At 45.6% G+C, this 20677-nt stretch overlaps 1 protein-coding gene across 5 annotated transcripts in view; it reads right to left on the bottom strand.

Annotated features, from left to right (window-relative positions):
* The window catches only part of PDS5A (PDS5 cohesin associated factor A), a 150955-nt gene that overhangs the window by 25717 nt on the left and 104561 nt on the right, over nucleotides 1–20677 (bottom strand). For all 5 annotated transcript variants that reach the window (XM_040335080.1, XM_040335088.1, XM_040335085.1 and 2 more), the window contains 7 exons: nucleotides 18743–18901; nucleotides 18591–18659; nucleotides 18339–18475; nucleotides 9848–9971; nucleotides 8740–8944; nucleotides 8466–8580; nucleotides 7413–7545 (listed from right to left, as the gene is read on the bottom strand). In XM_040335080.1, the coding sequence (XP_040191014.1) occupies nucleotides 7413–7545; nucleotides 8466–8580; nucleotides 8740–8944; nucleotides 9848–9971; nucleotides 18339–18475; nucleotides 18591–18659; nucleotides 18743–18901 (942 nt within the window). The remainder of the gene's footprint in view (nucleotides 1–7412; nucleotides 7546–8465; nucleotides 8581–8739; nucleotides 8945–9847; nucleotides 9972–18338; nucleotides 18476–18590; nucleotides 18660–18742; nucleotides 18902–20677) is intronic.

Raw genomic sequence — 20677 nt, 5'->3', positions numbered from 1 at the left:
TTTTTGGTGATTGATGTAAGCTGTTGTAGCATTGTCCGAATTGGGTGACCGTCTAACCTGCTTGTCCAAGTCTTGGGGGCCCAAGTATACCGCCCGTGAATTCGAGTATGTTGTACGGGCAGACTTCTTTCGATTTTGGCGCAGCTTCCTTGGGCTGAAGCTTCTTCCCACACAGCTCCCCAGCCATTAGGCTGGTATCTGTAGATATTACTCTCCAGGTGATAGGGAGAAATGATCTTCCTTTCTGCAAGTTCTTGGTCTGTAACCACCAACTGAAGCTTTGGCGCACCTGAGAGGACAGGTGCATTGGCAAGTCCAGAGCTTGGATCTTTCTGTTCCAGGTGGCTAGAATGCTGCCTTGAAGTAGTCTCGAATGGAACTGGGCATAAGGGACGGCCTCGAAAGAGGCTACCATCTTGCCCAATAGTCGCATGCAAAGGCGGATTGAAGGTCTCTTCTCTGCCTTGACTTCGTGGATTAGGTCCTTTAGCGACTCGATCTTGGATTCTGGTACACGGCTTTGGGCTGTGTCTATGATCATGCCCAGATACTCTACCCCTCTTTGGGCTTGTAGAGCAGATCTTTGCAAGTTTACAATCCATCCTAGGTGCTCCAGGTATCTTATAGTAGTGAGCACTGTGTGGTCTAATCCTGCCACGGACTGATCTATTACAAGTAGATCGTCTAGATGGGCTGTTATCTTTTTGCCTTGTGCTCTGCGATTGCCCAACAAAGGGGCTAGTACCTTTGTGAATACCCAGGGTCCTGTGACCACACCAAAGGGTAGAGCCACAAACTGGAAGTGGCGATCTTCTACTACAAACCTTAAAATCTTTGGTGAGCGGGATGGATAGGTACATGCAAGTATGCGTCCTTAATGTCTATGGACGCTATGAACTCCCCACCTTGTAGGGTGGCGGCTACTGATCAAATAGTTTCCATTCGGAAATGGCGAATGTTCAGAAACTGATTTAGTGATCTTAGATCCAGAATGGGTCTGACGTCTCCATTCGGTTTTGGCATCTCAAAGGGGTTAGAGTAAAACCTGAACCTCGCTCCTTTAGGGGTACATCTGAGATTACCCCTTGGGACAGTAAGTGATCCAATCCTTTGAAAAAAAGGACGCTCTTTTTAGAGGAACTTTAGAGAGCCCTGAGCTATGAAACTGGGAAGATGGGAGGTCTTGAAATTCCAGTTTGTACTCCAGGGATACTGTGGCTACTTCCCATCTGTCCTGTATTTCTGTCTGCCATGCCGCTGAAAAACTGACAAAGCCGCCCCCCCCCCCCACTCAGCCGAGCAGGGGCGCCTCTTCATGCAGAGGCTTCAGGGTTTTGCTTGTTAGCTTTAGAACCCCATTGCTTCTTGTTTCTTTGGGCCTGGTCTTCTTTGGCTTTTGTAGCTGGCTGAAAATGCCATCGCCACTAGCTGGGAGGTAGATCTGCCAAAAGCCAGGAAAAGAGAACGTTTGAAACCAGGACACTTCTTCTCTACTTTTGGCTGGATATCTTTTGGAAATATTTCTCCAACTTTTCTCCGAAGAGGCATTCACCATGAAAAGGAAAACTCGCCAAAAGTTTTTTTTTTTTTTTTTTTGCATGGCAGTTCTGCAGACCAATGCTTTAACCAAAGGACTCGCATATGTACCAAATGGATTGTAATAAGAGATGCTTGCTGGATCAAAAAGCTCATAGCATCTATTGTAAAACACAAGGCTTTGGGAAAATGTTCCCAAAACTTGGCCTGTTCTGGAGACAACTCCTTAAGTCCCTCCTTTACACATACCCGCTGCAGCTACAGCAGGTTGTGCAACTGCACCTGCTAGTAGGCAGGAGGATTTCAATAAGGATTCCAACCTCTTTTCTGAAGGGTCCTTGAACACCTGTGCGTCATCTACTGGACAAGTCAGGTTTTTGTTCACAGGCAAACTTCACTTATTGGTAAATTCCTCCTCCATGGGGTAAAGAATTTCCAATTTCTTTGGAGGAGAGAAGCGCTTGTCTGGGTGTAACCAGTCTGCGTAAATTAGCTTCTTTAGCAGTAGATGAACTGGAAAAGAGCCTGAACTCTGCAGGGATTTTAATGAACCTAGAGAGGAGACAGGCGATTCTGATAAATCAGAGGGAGGCAGCCTGAATTGCAGTACACACTGCTCCAGCATAACATTGCACCTGTGATCTTAGCATCTGGGAAGCAGAGAAAGGCTACTCTGCCTCCAAGCCGTCCGACTCCTCATCCCTGTCCTCTGCAGATATAGCCTCATCTTCCTCCTCCTCCTCATCCTCTTCAGATCTTTCTGACAGAGGATCTAATGTTAACGGAGGAGATCTGCTTCGCTTTTTGTCCCTTTGTGAGGACTTGGCGATTAAAGTCGCAATCTTTGCTTCCAATTTCTTCATGGCTGCTGCAACAATGTCTTCAGTGACATATGCAGGCCCAGGTGCCACCGGAGAAACTCCTGAAAGTGGCAATGGATCCTCCTGTATAGACAAGGCCGGCCTTTGGGGTGTGCGAGCTGTGCGCCCGCACAGGGCGCCATGGGCAACAAGGGGCGCCGTGCGGCCAGCACAGCTCGCAGAATGTGAGTAACCTCTTCCTCCTCATTGTCGCTCCCGGCAGAGGATAGAGGGGCCCCGGACAGCAAGGCGATCAGTGCAGGTGTTATTAAGTGCAGCTTCCCCGCTCTCCCTCCCACGGCTTTCACATGCTGAAGGGAGAGGGACAGACCAGTGTGTCAGGCAGCCAATAGCGCTGCTCTTTTGAGTGGGAGGGCGTGACTTCTAAGTTGCTCCGGCTATCACCAACCACTTAGCCAATCAGATTGCCCAGCCCGCCACATTTGACCAGGAGAAGATGATAGTGACCAGAGCAGGGCGGGATGCAGAGGTTTCGACATACCTGAGAATGAAGAAGGTATGATCATCATGTCACTGGTAATGCAGAAGTCTAATAATCTGTGTGTTCTGTCCTGTGTGTAGATTAGACAATGATGAAGGGATGACTTCCCCTCCTTCTCACACTGCTCATCTGTGTTTTTATTTACACTGCACACAGCACTGTGACTGATGATTAGACTTCTGCAAGATGCTTCAAACTTAAAGCGGAGGTTCACCCTAAAAAACATCTATGTACCATTACATGCAGCATACTTGCGTCAGCATGCCGTTTTTTTTTTCCCCGCTGTACTTACCGTTTAATCGTTCATTTTCTTTTCTTCCTCCCGCGGGGAATAGGCGTTCCTATGAAGAGGCGTAGATGATTGATGTGCGGCTAAGGCACGTCACGTGTTCTGAAAATAGCCGGACTAGGACTCTGCTCTTCACGGCGCTATACAGCGCCTGCGCACAGACTAGGAGCTGACTGCGCAGGCGCCGTATATAGCCGAGTCCTAGTTTGGCTATTTTCTGAACGCGTGACGCGTCCTAGCCACACGTCAATCTACGCCTCTTCATAGGAATGCCTATACCCCACGGGAGGATGAAAAGAAAATGTACGATTAAAACGGTAAGTACAGCAAGAAAAAAACCAAAAAAAAATAACATACTGTAGCTGACGCAAGTATGCTGGATGGGATGGTATACAATTGTTTTAGGGTGAACCTCCGCTTTAAGCTGTTTCTATAGCTATGTGTGCTGGAGTTGGTGTCCGCTATCCCTGATTTATCTAACCTTCCTTGTTATCTTTGAAGGAATTAGCTAGTCAGGCTAGGAGCTTCACAGACCTGTTAACCATTTACTGTCCTCCCGTGCTTAAGAAATGACCGTTAGAAAATAAGTTTTTTTTTTTTTTTTTGCACTTAACCACTTGCTTACTGGGCACATAAACCCCCTTCCTGCCCAGGCGAAATTTCGGCACTGTCACACTTTGAATGACAATTGCGCAGTCGTGCGACGTGGTCTTCCAAACAAAATTGACGTCCGTTTTTTCCCACAAATAGAGCTTTCTTTTGGTGGTATTTGATCACCTCTGCATTTTTTTTTTGCGCTATAAACAAAAATAGAGCGACAATTTTGAAAAAAAATACAATATTTTTTACTTTTTGCTATAATAAATATGCCATTTAAAAAAAAAAAAATATATATATATATATATATATATATATATATATATATATATATATATATTTTTTTTTTCAGTTTAGTCCGATGCGTATTCTTCTACATATTTTTGGTAAAAAAATCTCAATAAGCGTATAGTAATTGGTTTGCGTAAACGTTATAACGCCTACAAAATAGGGGATAGAATTATTACTTTCTTTTTTATTTTCTAGTAATGGCGGCGATCTGCGATTTTTGTCTCGACTGCGATATTATCTCTGACCCTCTCCTGTTCAATATCTGCAATCTCTGACCCTCTCATGTACAATGTCTGCAATCTCTGACCACCTACTGTGTTATGACCACAGTCTGACCTTCTCATGTTATATCTGCAGTCTCCGACCCTCTCCTGTACCATGTCGGCAGTCTCCGACCCTCTCCTGTACCATGTCGGCAGTCTCCGACCCTCTCCTGTACCATGTCAGCAGTCTCCGACCCTCTCCTGTACCATGTCGGCAGTCTCCGACCCTCTCCCACAAGATTAGCTCGCACAGGGCGCCTGAACACCTAAGGCCGGCCCTGTGTATAGGCAAATCAAGGCTTACTGGGGAGGATGGTACCGAACAGGCACGGGTAGATCCCCTTGTCTCCGGCGGTGTTGCCTTCTTACTCTTAGCCCCTGAACCTTTCTTCAGGGAAGATATTTTTCAGAGCAACAAGCCGAGGTACCAAAATGCATATACTACTGTACTCAGTTTAGCCATTTACATTAAGTATGCGACCTAAACACACAGTTACATGCAAAGAGTAAGTGTCTCTCTTTGGTAATGCCCACCAACCACATAGCTTACATGTCCCCAAGCAGCGGTGTCCCGAGGGAGAGCTGCTGCCGTCTTTCTTGCTGCCTCTGGCTCCTATCTGGGCACCATTTTCAAATTTGGCGTCCCATGCGCGCTCCCACTACTTCTGGTTGAATTTTTGCTAAAGCGCGTGCTCGACCAAGACGGCCCAATAACATGAGACACAAACTGTCCAAGTTTCATAGATAAAATACCATCCCCCCTCAAAAGTGGAACTTCTGCTCATTTGTCTCCTCCCCCCACTTCCGGGAGTAGGGGCCGCAGCGAATATTTTACAGCTTGGCTCCCTCCTCCTCAGTCCTCCATCCCCCGCTGATGGGCCAGTAGAAGAGCGCAGCGGTGCCTTACGCATGTGCAGTAGGGACACGGCGTGAAGCCGTAATGCTACATTCTGCCGGGGTCCCTTACCCGCAATGACGGCGGCAGCACCCCCGACAGCTGATGGAAACAGCTGCAGTGCCAATATCGCTGGACTCAAGTTCTGGCAAATGTTCCATTATTAAAAGTCAGCAGCTGCAGTATGTGTAGCTGCCGGCTTTTATTTATTGCAGGGGTGGGCGAACTTCCCATTTAAAGTGCATGTAGACCCTCACATATACCCACTGAAGTGAACAGTCTCAGATAACACAGGGATGAAACAAATCTCCCTATACAAGTTTTACTTGTATATCTGCTGTCTTCAGCTTTATATATCCTTTAGATGTGCACACTGCTAAAGATTTCCTTTTTCTGTTCAGCACTGGGACTGGATAATTGGCATACAGCCGATTGGAGGAAAGTCACACGCCACATTGGCAAAGAAAGTAATGTGCAGAGCTCTGCTGTGAGAAGGCAAGCTATCTGCTAATATATAGCAACCTCCCACGACAAAAATTTCAAGCTGCTTTTATCTGCTGTGTCGGAGAACCTGTCAGAAGTTATCAGGCTGATAACAGTGCTACAGAACTGGAGAAAGACACGGGACTCAGTGCTTTGGAGAGAGATAAGAAGGCATTACAGATATATGTACCCAGCTCAAAATTTCATGAACTGGGATTACGTTCACTTTAATGCAGATAAAGCTTTCATGCAGGATTGAGTCCCAGACCTTGCGGGTGCATCGGCGAGCTTGGTTTTAACATGGATGCGGGAAGGGTGAAAAAAAAAAACTTTTCTTACCACCAGCATAGGACAAGCCTTCCCAGTCTATTACTTGGGCTTTTTCTGTGGTGGAAGATAGGTGTTTCAGTTACCAGTAGTTTTCTTGATGAGGATATCCAGAGCAGATCTGAAGCATTGTACCTCGAAAAACCTTGCATTTCAGCTGCTTTTTAGACATGGGCTTCACAGCCCAATACAAAAAACATGTCCTCCACATGTGTACTGATAGGAGACCCATGTGAGAGGAAACAGGAAACCAACAGACCGTAACAACTGCAGTTTAAAGCGACAAACATTTGCGCCCAAACATTCTATAACCAACCGATCAACAGCCGTATTAAACAAGATCCCTTCCTTTGCCTAATGAGCCAGGTTTTGGCAAAGGAAGATCACAGCTAAGTTGGGAGAAAGGGCAGAGACTGCTTGTAAAAGCAGAGCGCTAAAAGGGGCTTCCAAATGCTTATTAGCTGAACCCTACAGACAAATTCATCCTTCACTGGAATGGTGGTCGCCTAGTTAAGGCAAGACACTGCTGGATCCACAGTGGGGACAGGCCATTCTTACAAAATCCTTTTCAAAACCAATATAAATTGACTGGGGGGGGGGGGGGGGGGGGGGTCAGGGTTTTCACAATTTTCATAGGAAGACTCAGGACAAGGGATACCACTGATAGAAGCAACAGTCTAGTCTTTAAATTTAGGATAAATGGAGGAAGACTTCAACTCCTCAGAGGAAAGTTCATCCAGCAGGAACTGGAGCAACTCAGCATTAGACAGGCTCAAAGGCCTTGGGAAGATCAGATAAATTATCTGCAGAGGAAGTGTAGGAGCACAGTTATGGCCCTCTGACCAGAGTCCACAAATAACTGGGCGATTTGGGCCAGAACGTTTTGTATGACTGTAGTAATAACCTCAGCCAAAAGGGCAGAGGAACCAGTCACATCTAGCGGAGCTAGGGAAGACTACAATGTTGGGATTATCTTTTCTCCTGCTGGTGGTAGTATACAATCTTCATGAAGGTGGCTGCATAACCCAAAAAGTGAATGAGTTCCTGTGCTCCAAAATGGATGAGAAAGAAAATCCATTTTAATAAGGGATTCATAGGAGAGATATGTCACGTCCCTGCAGCACTGGCCGAGGAACGACAGCAGGCAAACAGACAGCTGACACAAAGAAGAAAGAATGTGCACAAACTATCAAATTCTTCATTAAAAGAAATAGCAAGCTTTCTGAATTATACTCTTTCCAGACAACTGGGCTTCAAGCTGGTAAAGTGTACATTTTTATAGAAAACTCAACTTCTTTCTCGTACTTCAAAGCAGAGAAAATTTACATGATGCAAAGCATCAAAATAAAAGGTTAATACAAATACGTACTTCGTTAGCCTTTGGATCATCTGGTGCCTGAGCATCTCGAGTTTGTTTAATGCTTTCGGACATTTTCTTCATGAACATATGACTGTTATTTTCATTCTTAGCCATTAAAACTTCAAGCATAAACCAAAGGCACCTGGTATGGGAAAATAATACATCAGTGTTGTACTGGACATACTTTTAGATTCTTACTGAATATATGTTCTACCAGGAGACAAAAAAACAAACATCTGGTGTATAGCACAAATGCAAGAAATACATATTTATGTGAATAAAAGCTAACAGCAAACAGCTAGAAACACAGATCTAACACACATACATAAAAGTCACCAGCATGAAGACCACATACAAATCAGAATGGCTAATCTGCATACTTGTTCTAGGTCAGCTGCAGAGAAGACAAACTATGACAACCACCACTTCCAGAGAACTTGCATTGTTAAATGGCAGCCTTTTAACTTAAGTATAGGCTCCTTTTACAAAAAATAAAAAATCATGGTGTACCCCAGATCAAACAAGATGAGGTAAGAAGCATTCTGATGCGTTCATTAGTCTAGCAGTGCTGCCCCCAATTTGTGCACTACTCTACATGGGATTACACAATGATATTAAGACATAGTGTGACACTTCCCAGGTGTAAGGCTAGGTCCACACTAGTTCCAATTGGATGTGGGTTTCACTGCATCAATTCGCAGGACAGTGTGCCCAGCTCTCAATAAAGCTGGTTCACACCTCCCTGTGGTGGCCGCTGGGCAGATTGCACAGGCGGCAAAAAGTCTGGTCTGATTAATCCCTGAAACAGAACAGGGATGCACCAGACCCCTGCTGTGAGCCGCATCCGCACTACGTGTACCTAAGGTATTTTTTTATTTTTATTTGCCAGAGACCCATTTATTGTGCAGTCAAACAGTATAGTACCTCAGTCACTAGATTTCAGGAAGATGGTTCTAAAAAAAACTGCATTTTTAGCTTGGGCTGAACGTGAAAGCAAGCATGAATGTCATCTGTGCAAGTTATAAGACAGCAAGTTTGACCATATAGAATCAGAACACTTACTCTTTGATATCACGTAGTTGGTCAATATCCTGAGGTTTTGTAAAATCTGGGTCATGAGCCAGGAGATGAATCATGTATGGTACAACATATTCAGGCAGCAAGGATAACAGCTTCTCTATGGAGACATCAATGTAACAAATCAATCAAAATGAAACATTCCATTTGTCTTTTCAATTTCCCCAATAAAACATTTGGAGATGACCTTTGATGGTAAGCAATAAGTGGCACATTTGTCATTTCCACCAAATACCAGTGTACAACTGATGAAACCTACCGCTTGATACTGGATTCTGCTTTATATATTCCCGTCGTATGCTAATGTTCTTAAGTAAGCACTGTCTTGCATGAGCTCGTCTTTCTTTTACTGGGTCCTTGGCACACAGGGCAAAGATAGCCATATACTCAAGTGGAAGCTGCAGCTTCACCAACGCTTTGTGCAACTTCTGAGCAAAGATCTGTCGCACCTGATAGCACTCATCCTACAAAAAACACAAGAGAAGAAAACTCAAGACTGCAGCACATTCCTCTAGCTTGTTCTTCTATGTACAAATTGAAATAGGACGGATGAAAAGTTAGGACTAGAAGTTGTCCGATTTGAAATTTGTTGAACTAAAATCAGAGTATAATGAGACACATTTACAATGGTGTTAAAAATATGAGTATAAAGGAGGGGCATATTTTTAGATTATGCAATGCTAGCAAAAAATGTCCCTACTCATTAAATTTGGTAGCAAGTGCATCTACCTAAATTAAGTTAGATTTTATATGTGGATAACTAATATTTGTGGAATCATCCGGCTGTTCCTCCGTGAAGAATTTTAGAAATATTCCCTTTTTCAATTTTTGTAATATATGCATTCATCAATTCAGAGGAACTCACTCAGTAGCCAATTGCTTTAATAGCACTCTACTGGGAACGGTGCGGTATATATGGGAAGAGATGATCAGACACCACTTGCTGGATCTCATCGCCTCCCATTTCCTGACTACATTGGATGAGCCTCATGTCCCTATTCTTGTTGCCGGTGCCGGAAGCAACATTACAGGCAAACCCTGCAGCTGCTGCTGCTGCCGCCCCCCCCCCCCTAAACAAAGGTTGCAACAATGCACATACACTGCCTCTATTGCAATATCAAAAGACAGTGAAGAGCTGACTGAAGACTCGGAAGATAAAATAAACTTAGAGTAGCAAGGAGAAAAGGGGCCATAAATTTAAGACACTAGAAAAAAAAAGCGGAGGACTCATGGCGTGAAGTAGGGTTAGTGGTGGAGTCCAATCAACCTGAAAGTACAAGCCTATAGGTCATTGCATACTCACCCTGTGTCCTGCACAGTACAATAAAAATAATTTTACATTTATTTGAAGTTTACTGAAAACTTACATTAATAACCAGTGCACATAACTGGAATTGCTCTGGAGTAATAATTTCATGGTAACATGGCTCCTGGGCCAGCTTCATGATGGCTCCACCAGCTGCTAATCTCAGACGCGACATATCAGACTTACTGAAACACAGAAGGACAATATTCCTCATAAAAAAAAAGACCAATTGATAGTTATTCATGAATATGACAGCTTTATACAAAAATACACACATTCATAACAAGGCAGCAATATTTTTATTCTTGTAGCTCTGTTTTTACAGTTCTTACAGTACAGGGTATATCAAATAAATCTCCAACTGCCTGCAGTTAATGGTTATCTAAAATATGTGTACACTATACAAGAGTTCAGTATGTTTATAATGGGGGGGGGGGGGGGGATGGGTGGGACGACAAAATAACCATAAAGACCATTTCACACATTTCCCTAGAGGAGCCGGGTGACGTTACTTCTGTCTTTGAATCTATTGATGCAGACTATTCCATATTTAAATGTTTGCCGCTTTGAAATAAAATTTATATTGAATGGAGATCTCCTTTATCTTATGAGCCTTGAATGGAGGAGACTGAGGACGTATTTTGCACAGCTAGAAGAAAACCATTTTATACTTATCCCTAACCACTGCTTACACTTTTGTCTGGTGCTAGACCTGTTTGGGTCTTTGAAGTGAGAGGCTGGGGGCACACAAACTGTGATTACGGATGGTGGAAGCAATTGTAATTACACATTTTAAGAATTTATATATTTTCCCTGAACTTGACTGCTCTATTATCAAATCTATGATTTTTTGATTGCACATGCACTTTCGATTGGAATCAAGGCATATACATTTTTTTGCACATGCACTTTTGTGAATTTGGATTTTTATTTCACTGATTGGATTCTAATTATGGACCTGATCGATTTATTGATTATTGCTTGCTTATTAGCATTTATTGAGTTATCACCACATTATATATTCAATACACATAGAAAATTATTGCAATCACTGCACTATGTGTCCTATTCACACTACAATGCAGCCCAGAGCTGCGTTGAAGTGATCTGATATAAAATGCAGACATGCCACATTTTAATCACGGTGTCCCAGGCTGGATCGCATGTCGGTGTACAGTAGAGCAACACACCATGATTTTATATAGTGACAAGAAGTGTGACTTTTGAACACTTCAAATAAAGTCTGTAGAGAAAGAAAAAAAAAAAAAAGAAAAAAAAAAAAAAAAGTTGTGTAAAGTGCTGAATCATGAATCACACACAGCCCCCCTACCCCTGGGCTTACTGCAGCTACAAACTGACAGCTGCTGCACACTAAACTGCTGGTGTTTAGTGTGCAGCAGCTGTCTGTAGCTATGTGAATGGGTTCTAAAGTGCTGCTAAGTCGTATCCACATTAGCCACAGTAAGTTTTGTTCTGTCACAGGACGTAAAGCTTCTTGTGAATGGCTTATCAGCAGTCTGACTTACTTTTGCTCTGGGAGCTGGACAGGAAGCCTTTGTCCTTCTGCCGAACAATGCAGTGTACTTTAGCTAGCTGATGCAACATACAGTTTATACAGCATGCAGACACATCCATTAGTGAAGGGAAACGTTTGGGCAAACGTGGCCCAAACTATTTAAAGTCAGTCAACGAGTTAAAGGGGTCGTGTGAAGGAAAAACATTTTTTCCCCTAAATAGCTTCCTTTACCTTAGTGCAGTCCTCCTTCACTTACCTCATCCTTCCATTTTGGTTTTAAATGTCCTTATTTCTTCTGAGAAATGCTCACTTCCTGTTCTGTCTGTAACACCACCGTAATGCAAGGCTTTCTTCCTGGGGTGGAGAAAGGCTCTTGGAGAAGGGGGCGAGCAGGCAAGTCAGGACACTCTCTACTTTGCAGATAGAGAAAGGAGCTGTGCGTTAGTGGGCGTCCTGACACGCCCCCTCAAGAGGCTTTCTCCACACCAGGAAGAAAGCCTTGCATTACGGTGGTGAGTTACAGACAGAACAGGAAGTGAGCATTTTTCTTTACAACCCCTTTAAGGCTTTTACACCACTGCTCAAAAAAATAAGTAGCAAAAATAAGTAGCAGTTGTAAACTGAGGTGTATAATTAGCCTAAGGGCCCTTTTTACACTCACGGATTATTATGCGCTTGCTCAGCGGGGATCGCTCTGTTGATCCCCGCTGAGCCGGCAGATGACAGGTCGGTCCCTGCACACTGTGCAGGGACCGCACCTGTCAGATCTTCGCTCTCCGGGGGGATTGGAAAAAATAGGATTTTTGTACTCACCGTAAAATCCATTTCTCGGAGTTCATGGACGGACACAGCAGCCTTTGACCTTAGGGTTATTCACCTTCCTTCCAGGAGAGTTAGGCATAAAAACATCACTTTAAGTGTTAACAACACTTTCCTCATTACAGCTCCTCCCAGGGGGAGTGGTCCCCCTGGGTATAACCCACACTCTGCCTCAGCAGCTCCAGTTCGTAACAAGCAGTACAAACAAAGGAGGGGTGGGTGCTGTGTCCGTCCATGAACTCAGAAATAGATTTTACGGTGAGTACAAAAATCCTATTTTCTCTTCCGTTCATGGATGGACACAGCAGCCTTTGACCTTAGGGACGTCCCCAAACAGTGTAAAAAAATTCTAGGGGTGGGAAAACACAGCAAACCAAGCTACACCCCAAACAAAACCGGAGTTACTCAACGGAGGAACTCCAACCTTAAACTGCCGCCTGTAACACCTTGCGGCCGAAGGAGGCATCTGAAGATGCACTCACATTCACCTTGTAAAATTTTGAGAAGGTGTGGATTGATTGATGCCTTACACACCTGTAACAGAGGCTTGATGACGGAAAGCCCAAGAGGCACCATTCGCCCTGGTCGAATGCGCCGTAACCTGAAAGGGAGGCGCCCGCCCCTTCAGGGCATAGGCCTGAAGCACAACCTGTCTGATCAACCTAGAAATGGTGGCCGACGAGACCGCCAGACCTTTTTTAGGACCATTCACTGACACGAACAGTGAGTCCGACTTCTGGAACAGAGCTGTAGCAGATAAGTACACACGTAGGGCCCAAACCACATCCAGGGAATGTAAAGTGGCCTCCTTAGGGTTCTTCGGCCGAGGACATAAGGATGGTAACACAATGTCCTCATTAATGTGAAAAGCCGAAACCACCTTCGGGAGAAAAGACGGCTGCGGCCGCAGCACCACCTTATCCTCATGGATGACCAAGTAAGGAGCCTTGCAGGACAAGGCCGCCAGTTCAGACACCCGTCTGATCAACGTAATTGCCACCAGAAAAACCACCTTCTGGGACAAAGTCAACAAAGGGATCTTTCGAATGTCCTCAAATGGAGCATCTTGAAGCACCGAGAGGACTAAATTCAAGTCCCATGGGGGCAGTGGAGGGGCCACATGTCGGACCCCCTGCACAAACGTACGCACCAAGGAGTGCGCTGCCAAGGGTCGCTGAAAGTAGACAGCTAGAGCCGAAATCTGACTCTTAACCGTACTTAAGGCGAGAGCCTAGTCCACTCCCCGCTGTAAGAACAGCAGAATCCGGGACACCACGTATGTACGGGGGTGCCATCTCATCTCCTCACACAGAGATGAAGGCCTTCCACGTACAATGGTAAATCTTCCTTGAAGTAGACTTCCGTGCATGTAGCATGGTAGAAACCACCGAGCCCGATAGGCCCCCCCCCCCGGTCCTTCAGCAACTGGCTCTCAACAGCCACGCCGTTAAAGCCAGCGACTGTAAAGCAGGGTGGAAGATCGGACCCTGCGACAGAAGATCTTCTCTCAGGGGTAGACGCCAGGGGGCGCCTGCCACCAGACGCACCATGTCCGCGTACCAGGAGCGGCGCAGCCAATCTGGGGCGATCAGGATTGTTGGAATCCCTTCGGCTTCCACTCTGCGCAGCGGAGGGGGAAGGTGTAAATTAGGTGATAGTGACCCCAAGGTGCCACCAACGCGTCCGCCCACGGGTCACTTTGACCTGGCCACGAACCGTGGCACCTTCCGATTGAGACGGGATGCTAGAAGGTCCACGTCTGGAGTGCTCCACTTTCAGCACAGAGCTGAAACGCTTCCGGGTGAAGTGACCACTCTCGGTCTAGTGTTTGGCGACTTAGGTAGTCTGCTTGTCAATTCTGTACTCCCGGAATGTACACGGCCGATAGAGCCGGAACGGACCTTTCGGCCCACCGAAGGATGTGCTCGGAGCTCCAGTACATTGATCGGAAGGCGGGACTCCTCCTGAGTCCATCCCAAACGCCCCCCGAACCCGGAGAGGCTGGCACCCGTTGTGACCACTCGCCAATGGCACGGCAGAAACGACTTCCCGGTCCGAAGCACCGGAGACGTTAGCCACCACACCAGGGAAGACTTGACCAGATGACTCAACTGAATCCGGTAATCCAGAGATGAAGGGAGCTTGTCCCAACGTGACAGAATTTCCTTCTGTAGCACTCGGGTGTGGAATTGGGCATACGGAACTGCCTCGAAAGAGGCCATCATCAGACCCAGAACCCTCATGCAGAATCCAAGCGATGACCACTTCTGGGTCTACAACTGCTGCACCGCTGATTGCAGTGTCTGAAGTTTCTCTGTTGGGAGAAAAACTCTCGCCTCCGCGGAATCCAGGACTAGCCCCAGGTATTCCAGTCGCTGAGACGGAACGAACACTGACTTCTGGATATTCAGAAGCCAGCCGAACTCTTGGAGAGTCTGACACGTTATAGACACGTCCTCTAATTCTGAGCCTGAGGAAGCTCCCAGGAGAAGGTCGTCCAGATATCCCACGATAGCGATCCCTCGCTGCCTCAGCAGGGCTAGTATCGGGGCGAGCACCTTGGCGAAAACCCGTAGTGCCGATGCCAGGCCGAACGGGAGGGCTGCAAATTGAAAATGGTCCTCCCCGATCGCAAAGCGCAGAAACTTCTGGTGCTTTGTGCATATGGGAACATGCAGGTACGTGTCCATGATATCCAAGGACGCCATAAAGTCCCCCTGATGGAGCGCTGCTATCACCGAGCGAATGGACTCCATCCTGAATTTTTGCACTTTGACAAAACAATTGAGGGCCTTGAGGTCCAGGATTGGACGGACCCCTTCCTTCTTGGGGACTACAAACAGATTGGAGTAAAACCCCTGAAACCGTTCCAGCGAGGGAACTGGCACAATCACTCCCCTGACCAGAAGATCCTGGACAGCCCCTGACAGATCCTTCCGGCGATCCGGAGGAAGTTGGAAGGAAAAAATCTGTTTGGTGGACAAGAGAGAAACTCGATCTTGTAACCCGAGGAAACTACTTCGCAAACTCAACGGTCGAAAAGAAAAGACCTCCACCGAGCCGCGAATTCGGCACCCCACCCGAGACATGGGTGGGGGCAGACCTTCATGCGGAAGCAGGCTCCTTGCCCTTCCCAGACTGCGGGAGCAGTGTGCTCTTACCACCTGTGGCATCCTTTATGATGTCATCCAGGGACGCCCCAAAAAGCCGTTCACCGTTAAAGGGTAAATCCACCAAGGCCTTCTTGGAGGACTGGTCCGCAGACCAACACTTCAGCCACACAAGGCAGCGTAGTACCACCGCGTAGGCAGAGGCCCTGGAAAGCAAGGGGAGCGTATCCAGGGCTGACTCACAGACAAACTTCAAACCCTGAACCAACTGTTCAGCCAGGTCCTTACAGGTCTCGGAAGCATCCTGCGCCTCCACTTTCCTGTCTGCGGGGTCCTTAAAGGCGGGAGCCCCTTCCACCGGCAACGTGGTGGCTTTGCTTAATCTTGACACGGGGAGGGTCCACTGACTGAGGAGAGACCCACTTTTTTAAAATGTCCTCCTCAAAAGGGATAACGGGTCGCAAAGTATTTTGGAACAGCAAAAACTTTCTGTGGCGTATCCCATTCCTTGTATAACAATTTTTCCAAATAAGGAATACAAGGAAACACGGTTGCGGGGCGGCTTGCGGAACCCAAAAGGGACCGGCACATCCGATGCCTCCGCCAAATCCTCAAGTTTTTGAGCATCACGCACCGCAGAAATAAGAGCTCCAACAAATTCCTTATCATTCACTGACCCTGAAGCAGTCACCCTCACTGTCCGCGTGGGTTAAGCCTGCATCATCTGACATGACAGAACGATAGCCAGAAGCAATAGCAGGGTATTATTCTGTGTCAGACATCCCCAGAAGCAGGCTCAGGTAGGGGGTGCTTTTTACCCCCCTTCTGGCCACTTGTCGCTTCAATCCTTGCGAGAAACGCCTCAAGGACAGCCATCATTGCCTCAAGAGATGCGGCAGGGGCACTAAGGGTTAACTCAGGCATTGCTGGGGAAGACGCTCCTGGTTCAGGCTCCATGATGCCCCAAGCGCTGTGACACCCTGGTACTGCAAAGCAGAACAACCCACCGGTCACCTCACAGCTGCAGAAACAGAAGGCAGTGGCCCCCAGGGAACTCACCACCCCACCCGGTTGCAGTGTGAGCTGAAAGCGCTGAGGAATGCTGAGAAGTGCTGGCTGCGCTGTGTCTGTCCCTCAGGGATGATTTGCGGGCTTTTGCAGCGCTATTTCAGGCACTAGAGGCCAAGACTTTCAAGATGGCCACCGTCCGAGGTAAAAAGCACCATGCAGGCTACAAGAAAATGGCCGCCGACCATGTAAACCGCGTCCGCGGCAAAATGGCGGCCAAACGTAGTTTAAAAGCCCAGTGACACAACACCACACACGGCCAGCACCCCCAAACGTAAAAAATTCACAGCACCCCGCAACACACGGTCCCCGGTGGCAATAAAAACCACAGGAAGCGCCCCCCTCACAGCCGCCACCCAGTATGGGGAAGAAGGGAGAGGAAAGTGAGAGAGGAAAGCAGGGCGGACCCTCAGTTGACCTCCCCAGGGAAGCACCAGCCATACCACCTTGCCAGGGCAAGGGGCCTACTTACCCGTCCTGCGACCACCGGCTGGAGGCATTCCGGACAGAACCAACATCCGCTAAACGGCATGGCTGACGGCCAGACACACTGTGACAAAGACATAGAGACCGGTCATATGTGTGCTCTGGAACATGTAGTTCCCCGGCCGCCCCTGGAGCAATGGGGCCTGTCGTGGACGACCCAGAGCAGAGCTGAGAGCCGTCACACGCTCGATGGCTGAACATGGGGGGGACTACAAGAGTCAAGACCCAGCCTGTCACCCAGTCGGCAGTTGATAGAAGAATCTCAGGATTCAAAAAATAAAATAAAATGCAGGAACAAAACAAATAAAAGCGAAAAAAAATTGGAGCTGCTGAGGCAGAGTGGCGGTTATACCCGGGGGACCACGCCCAATGGGAGTAGCTGTAATGAGGAAAGTGTTGTTAACACTTAAAGTGATGTTTTTCTGCCTAACTCTCCTGGAAGAAAGGTGAATAACCCTAATGTCAAAGGCTGCTGTGTCCGTCCATTAACGGAAGAGAAATAGGGTTTTCCTCTGTCTGCAGAATCGGACCATAGTGGGGACCAATGAGATCGGGTGTCAGCGGTTATCCGTTGACACCCGCTATCCCATAGGGAATAATGTATGTCCGTATTTCATCCAAAAACAGATGGATGAAATACGGATATACTGTCCACATGTGTGAAAGGGGCCTAAAGCTGAACTAGAGGGAATTTAAATGCTCTTGCACTGCAAAGGTTAAATGCTCATGTTTGTCTAAGGTTCCTGTAACAGGCACTTTTACCAACCTGACACTTCACTGCCTACCAGATGGAACGCAAACTTGTTCCCTGATGCTCCAGTCCCTCGCTGTCATGTACAATGCAGGACTATTGGACCCATGTTGTACTTGATGTCACAGATCCTGTGTCCACCAAAGAATAAGATGCTGCAGGACCTGGTCTTGCAATGTGATCGGAGCTTGAAAACTGGGGATTGGATGAGTAAAATGTTCTTGAATAGAGTACCGTAGGCATAAACAAGCCTTTAACCCTTGAAGTACTGGGGAGAAGCCCAACTGCAAGGGAAACACTTTTCATTGGAGTTCAACTTTTAAGTGGCTCACAATACCCTCGTGACTAGCCTCATGCGATACACAGATGAAAAAAAAAAATCCTCCTACAAGTTTTACCCGTTTATCTGCAACTCTAACACATTAGCTCAAAGTGCAGGATTTATACAGTTTGTCTGAGATTTCAGAAAGTGGGGGGCTAAAGTCACAAACTGCACAGCTCAGAACAGGAAATGTGCTACCTCTTGAAGTCGTAAACCTGTCAGAAGTGACTCATGAAGGAAAAAAAAACACACACACACACACACACACACACACACACACACACACACACACACACTATATGAAGTATCTTGTAGTGGGGGAAAGATTAAAACCTGCATATAATTATCTTTTGCAAACAGGTGATGATGAAAGCGGAACCAAACCTCTAAGACTAGTTAATTATATGAATAAAGGTGGCAACCAAAAGCTGTGGTTATGACATGTAGTCACTGAAGCCTTGCTGCTACATTACAGCTCACCTAATTCTCTTATGCTCTGTCAAGTCTCCTTCGCTGACCAACATGGCAGACAACAATCTCAAGGTGGAGTTGGCCGACTTGGACAGATTGTTCTTCATCCCCAGTAGCCAGCGGACCAGTAGTTTTATGGCTTGTACCTACAGACGTAAGTAAAATACAATTATATGTCCAATATTATTCAACATAATAAAGAACATGTAAAGAATATTCGAGGAGGTGGAAAAAAATAAAATGGTTTGCATGAAAGCATACCTTAGCCAAAACTTCTGGTGAAACTTCTTCATCTGGGGACCAGAGTTTGCCATTTTTGTCTCCAGTTGACTACAGAGAGGAAAACAAATTGAACCGATTCAAACTCAATGAACTGCTAAATTAAAGATGAACACAATTATTCTGAGTCTTACCCGATCATTCATTAGAAGATCTTTCACAATAAAATTTGCCACAACAGACTTCATTGGAGATGCAAACTGATCAGGAGCCAGCATGGAAATATGACCCAGTGATACTAGAGGAGTTACTAGCTGTTCAGGTACATCTGCATTAAGACTTCGGCTGAGAGGCTAAAGAAAAAAAAAGAAGATATTAGGCTTAAACTATAAAATAAAAAAATGCTGCAAGATATAACAGCAGAACAGAAATATGTACACAGGAAACTACTATTTATAGCAAGCTCATTCAAACACCTAATACACAAGGGAAATGTATCATTTTTAAACAGCTTTGCAAAGTAGCTAGCTTCTAGCTTTCATTTTCAAAGCTTTAAGAGGTTGTGATCTTAATGCATTATCAATACCAGTGCTTTTGCAGTGTCATTTCTCCAATTCTATGTTGGAAATACCTGGTTAATCCTGCCTGTTCTTGTGTCCCACTAGGTTTACTGACCACGATAATTATTGCTGCTGACCCATGATACCATGTGGTCAGTTTACGTGCCTCCATCAATCCGCTGTGTGTACAGTCTCTCCCCATCTGCCTGTCAGTTTTTAGTCTGTGTTAGGAGTTGATCTCCTCTCCCCCCCACCCTTAACAGTGCAGTCATGTGACCTCCCTCTGCTGGCTGGCACATGTCAGGGGGCAATCTCAGCCTCTCCTGCTGCACTCCTTAGATCGTGGAGGGAGGTCACATGACCACAGAGCGTCACTGTGAAAGAAGGTATTTAGGATTATGTTAAAAAAATAAAAATAAAAAAGGACACTCTACTTAATATCTTCACAGAACAAAAGGGGATGAAAGGGATTTCTGAAACTGACTTTACAACCACTTTAACTGAGAAAGCTGAAGATAGACGCTGATTGGTTGCCACATATAACTGTGCTAGATTCTATCTGCTCAAGCTTTGATAAAATTCCCCCAAAAAAGTTTTAGTGCCTTTCGAAAAGTACATTTCATCATTCGATAGACAGCCACTTTGATTTTCGTTTATTGTACCAAAACAAAAACACTTGACATGACTAACAGATACCACAAGTATTAATTCAAAAGCTTTTGTGTAATATTCTAACACATCATGCACACTGATGCTCCTAAAATTATGTTTTTGGGGCTTTTTATGTTTTTTTTTTTTTTTTGCCTAAGCTCCTGAATGCACCACAATTAATGACAATGTACCCATGCGCACAAAGGCTTTTTGAGACGTTTAGGAGCAGCAGTGTTTAGAGGTAGTCAAAGCTCTGTCTGAATGCAGAAAAATAACGTTGAGGAGAGGCGCTTTTGGGCATAAAAAAAAAAAAATGCTAAATGCGCCCAACTAGGAGCGTTTAGTGTGTGAGCTTTTATCAATTTCAATGATAAATGGCAAATGAAACACAAAATAGCTAAACGTATTTAAAGTGGCTCAATAACTGGGATTAAGAGTGCAATCGTGATATATAGAGATAGGAGACACACCACATGTGCAAGACTATGTACTGTATGAACGGAACAAATGTTTCTGAACATTCAGGCTAGCATACATTTCATTAGCTAGAAAGCTCTGTTCAGCACAGCATGTTTTAAATGCTTTTATACTAGCGTATAATTTCTTTAAAAGTGAAAAACAAACTGATGACATTTTACGTTTGGTTAACAATTTGTCAGCATACTTAACCATCCTACTGAACTACATAGGTCTATATACATATTCTATTGACAATTTAAAATAAGCATAAATTCTTACACAAAACTACAAAATTAAGCTTTTTAAAGTGGATCTTTACATACTAAAAAATGTTTTACCAGTGAACTCCACTGTCCTGCATTTGAACATGCTAGAAGTTTCTCATTACTTGCAGTTGTAAAACCCATGCAGGATGATAATGTCCACTGCCACTGTACAGGGGCTGTTAGAACAGTGCAG

This window comes from Rana temporaria, chromosome 1, assembly GCF_905171775.1.
Source record: "Rana temporaria chromosome 1, aRanTem1.1, whole genome shotgun sequence".
Taxonomy (NCBI): Eukaryota; Metazoa; Chordata; class Amphibia; order Anura; family Ranidae; genus Rana; species Rana temporaria.
Note: the sequence above shows the minus strand (reverse complement) of the source record. Positions and strands in the feature narration are given on the sequence as shown.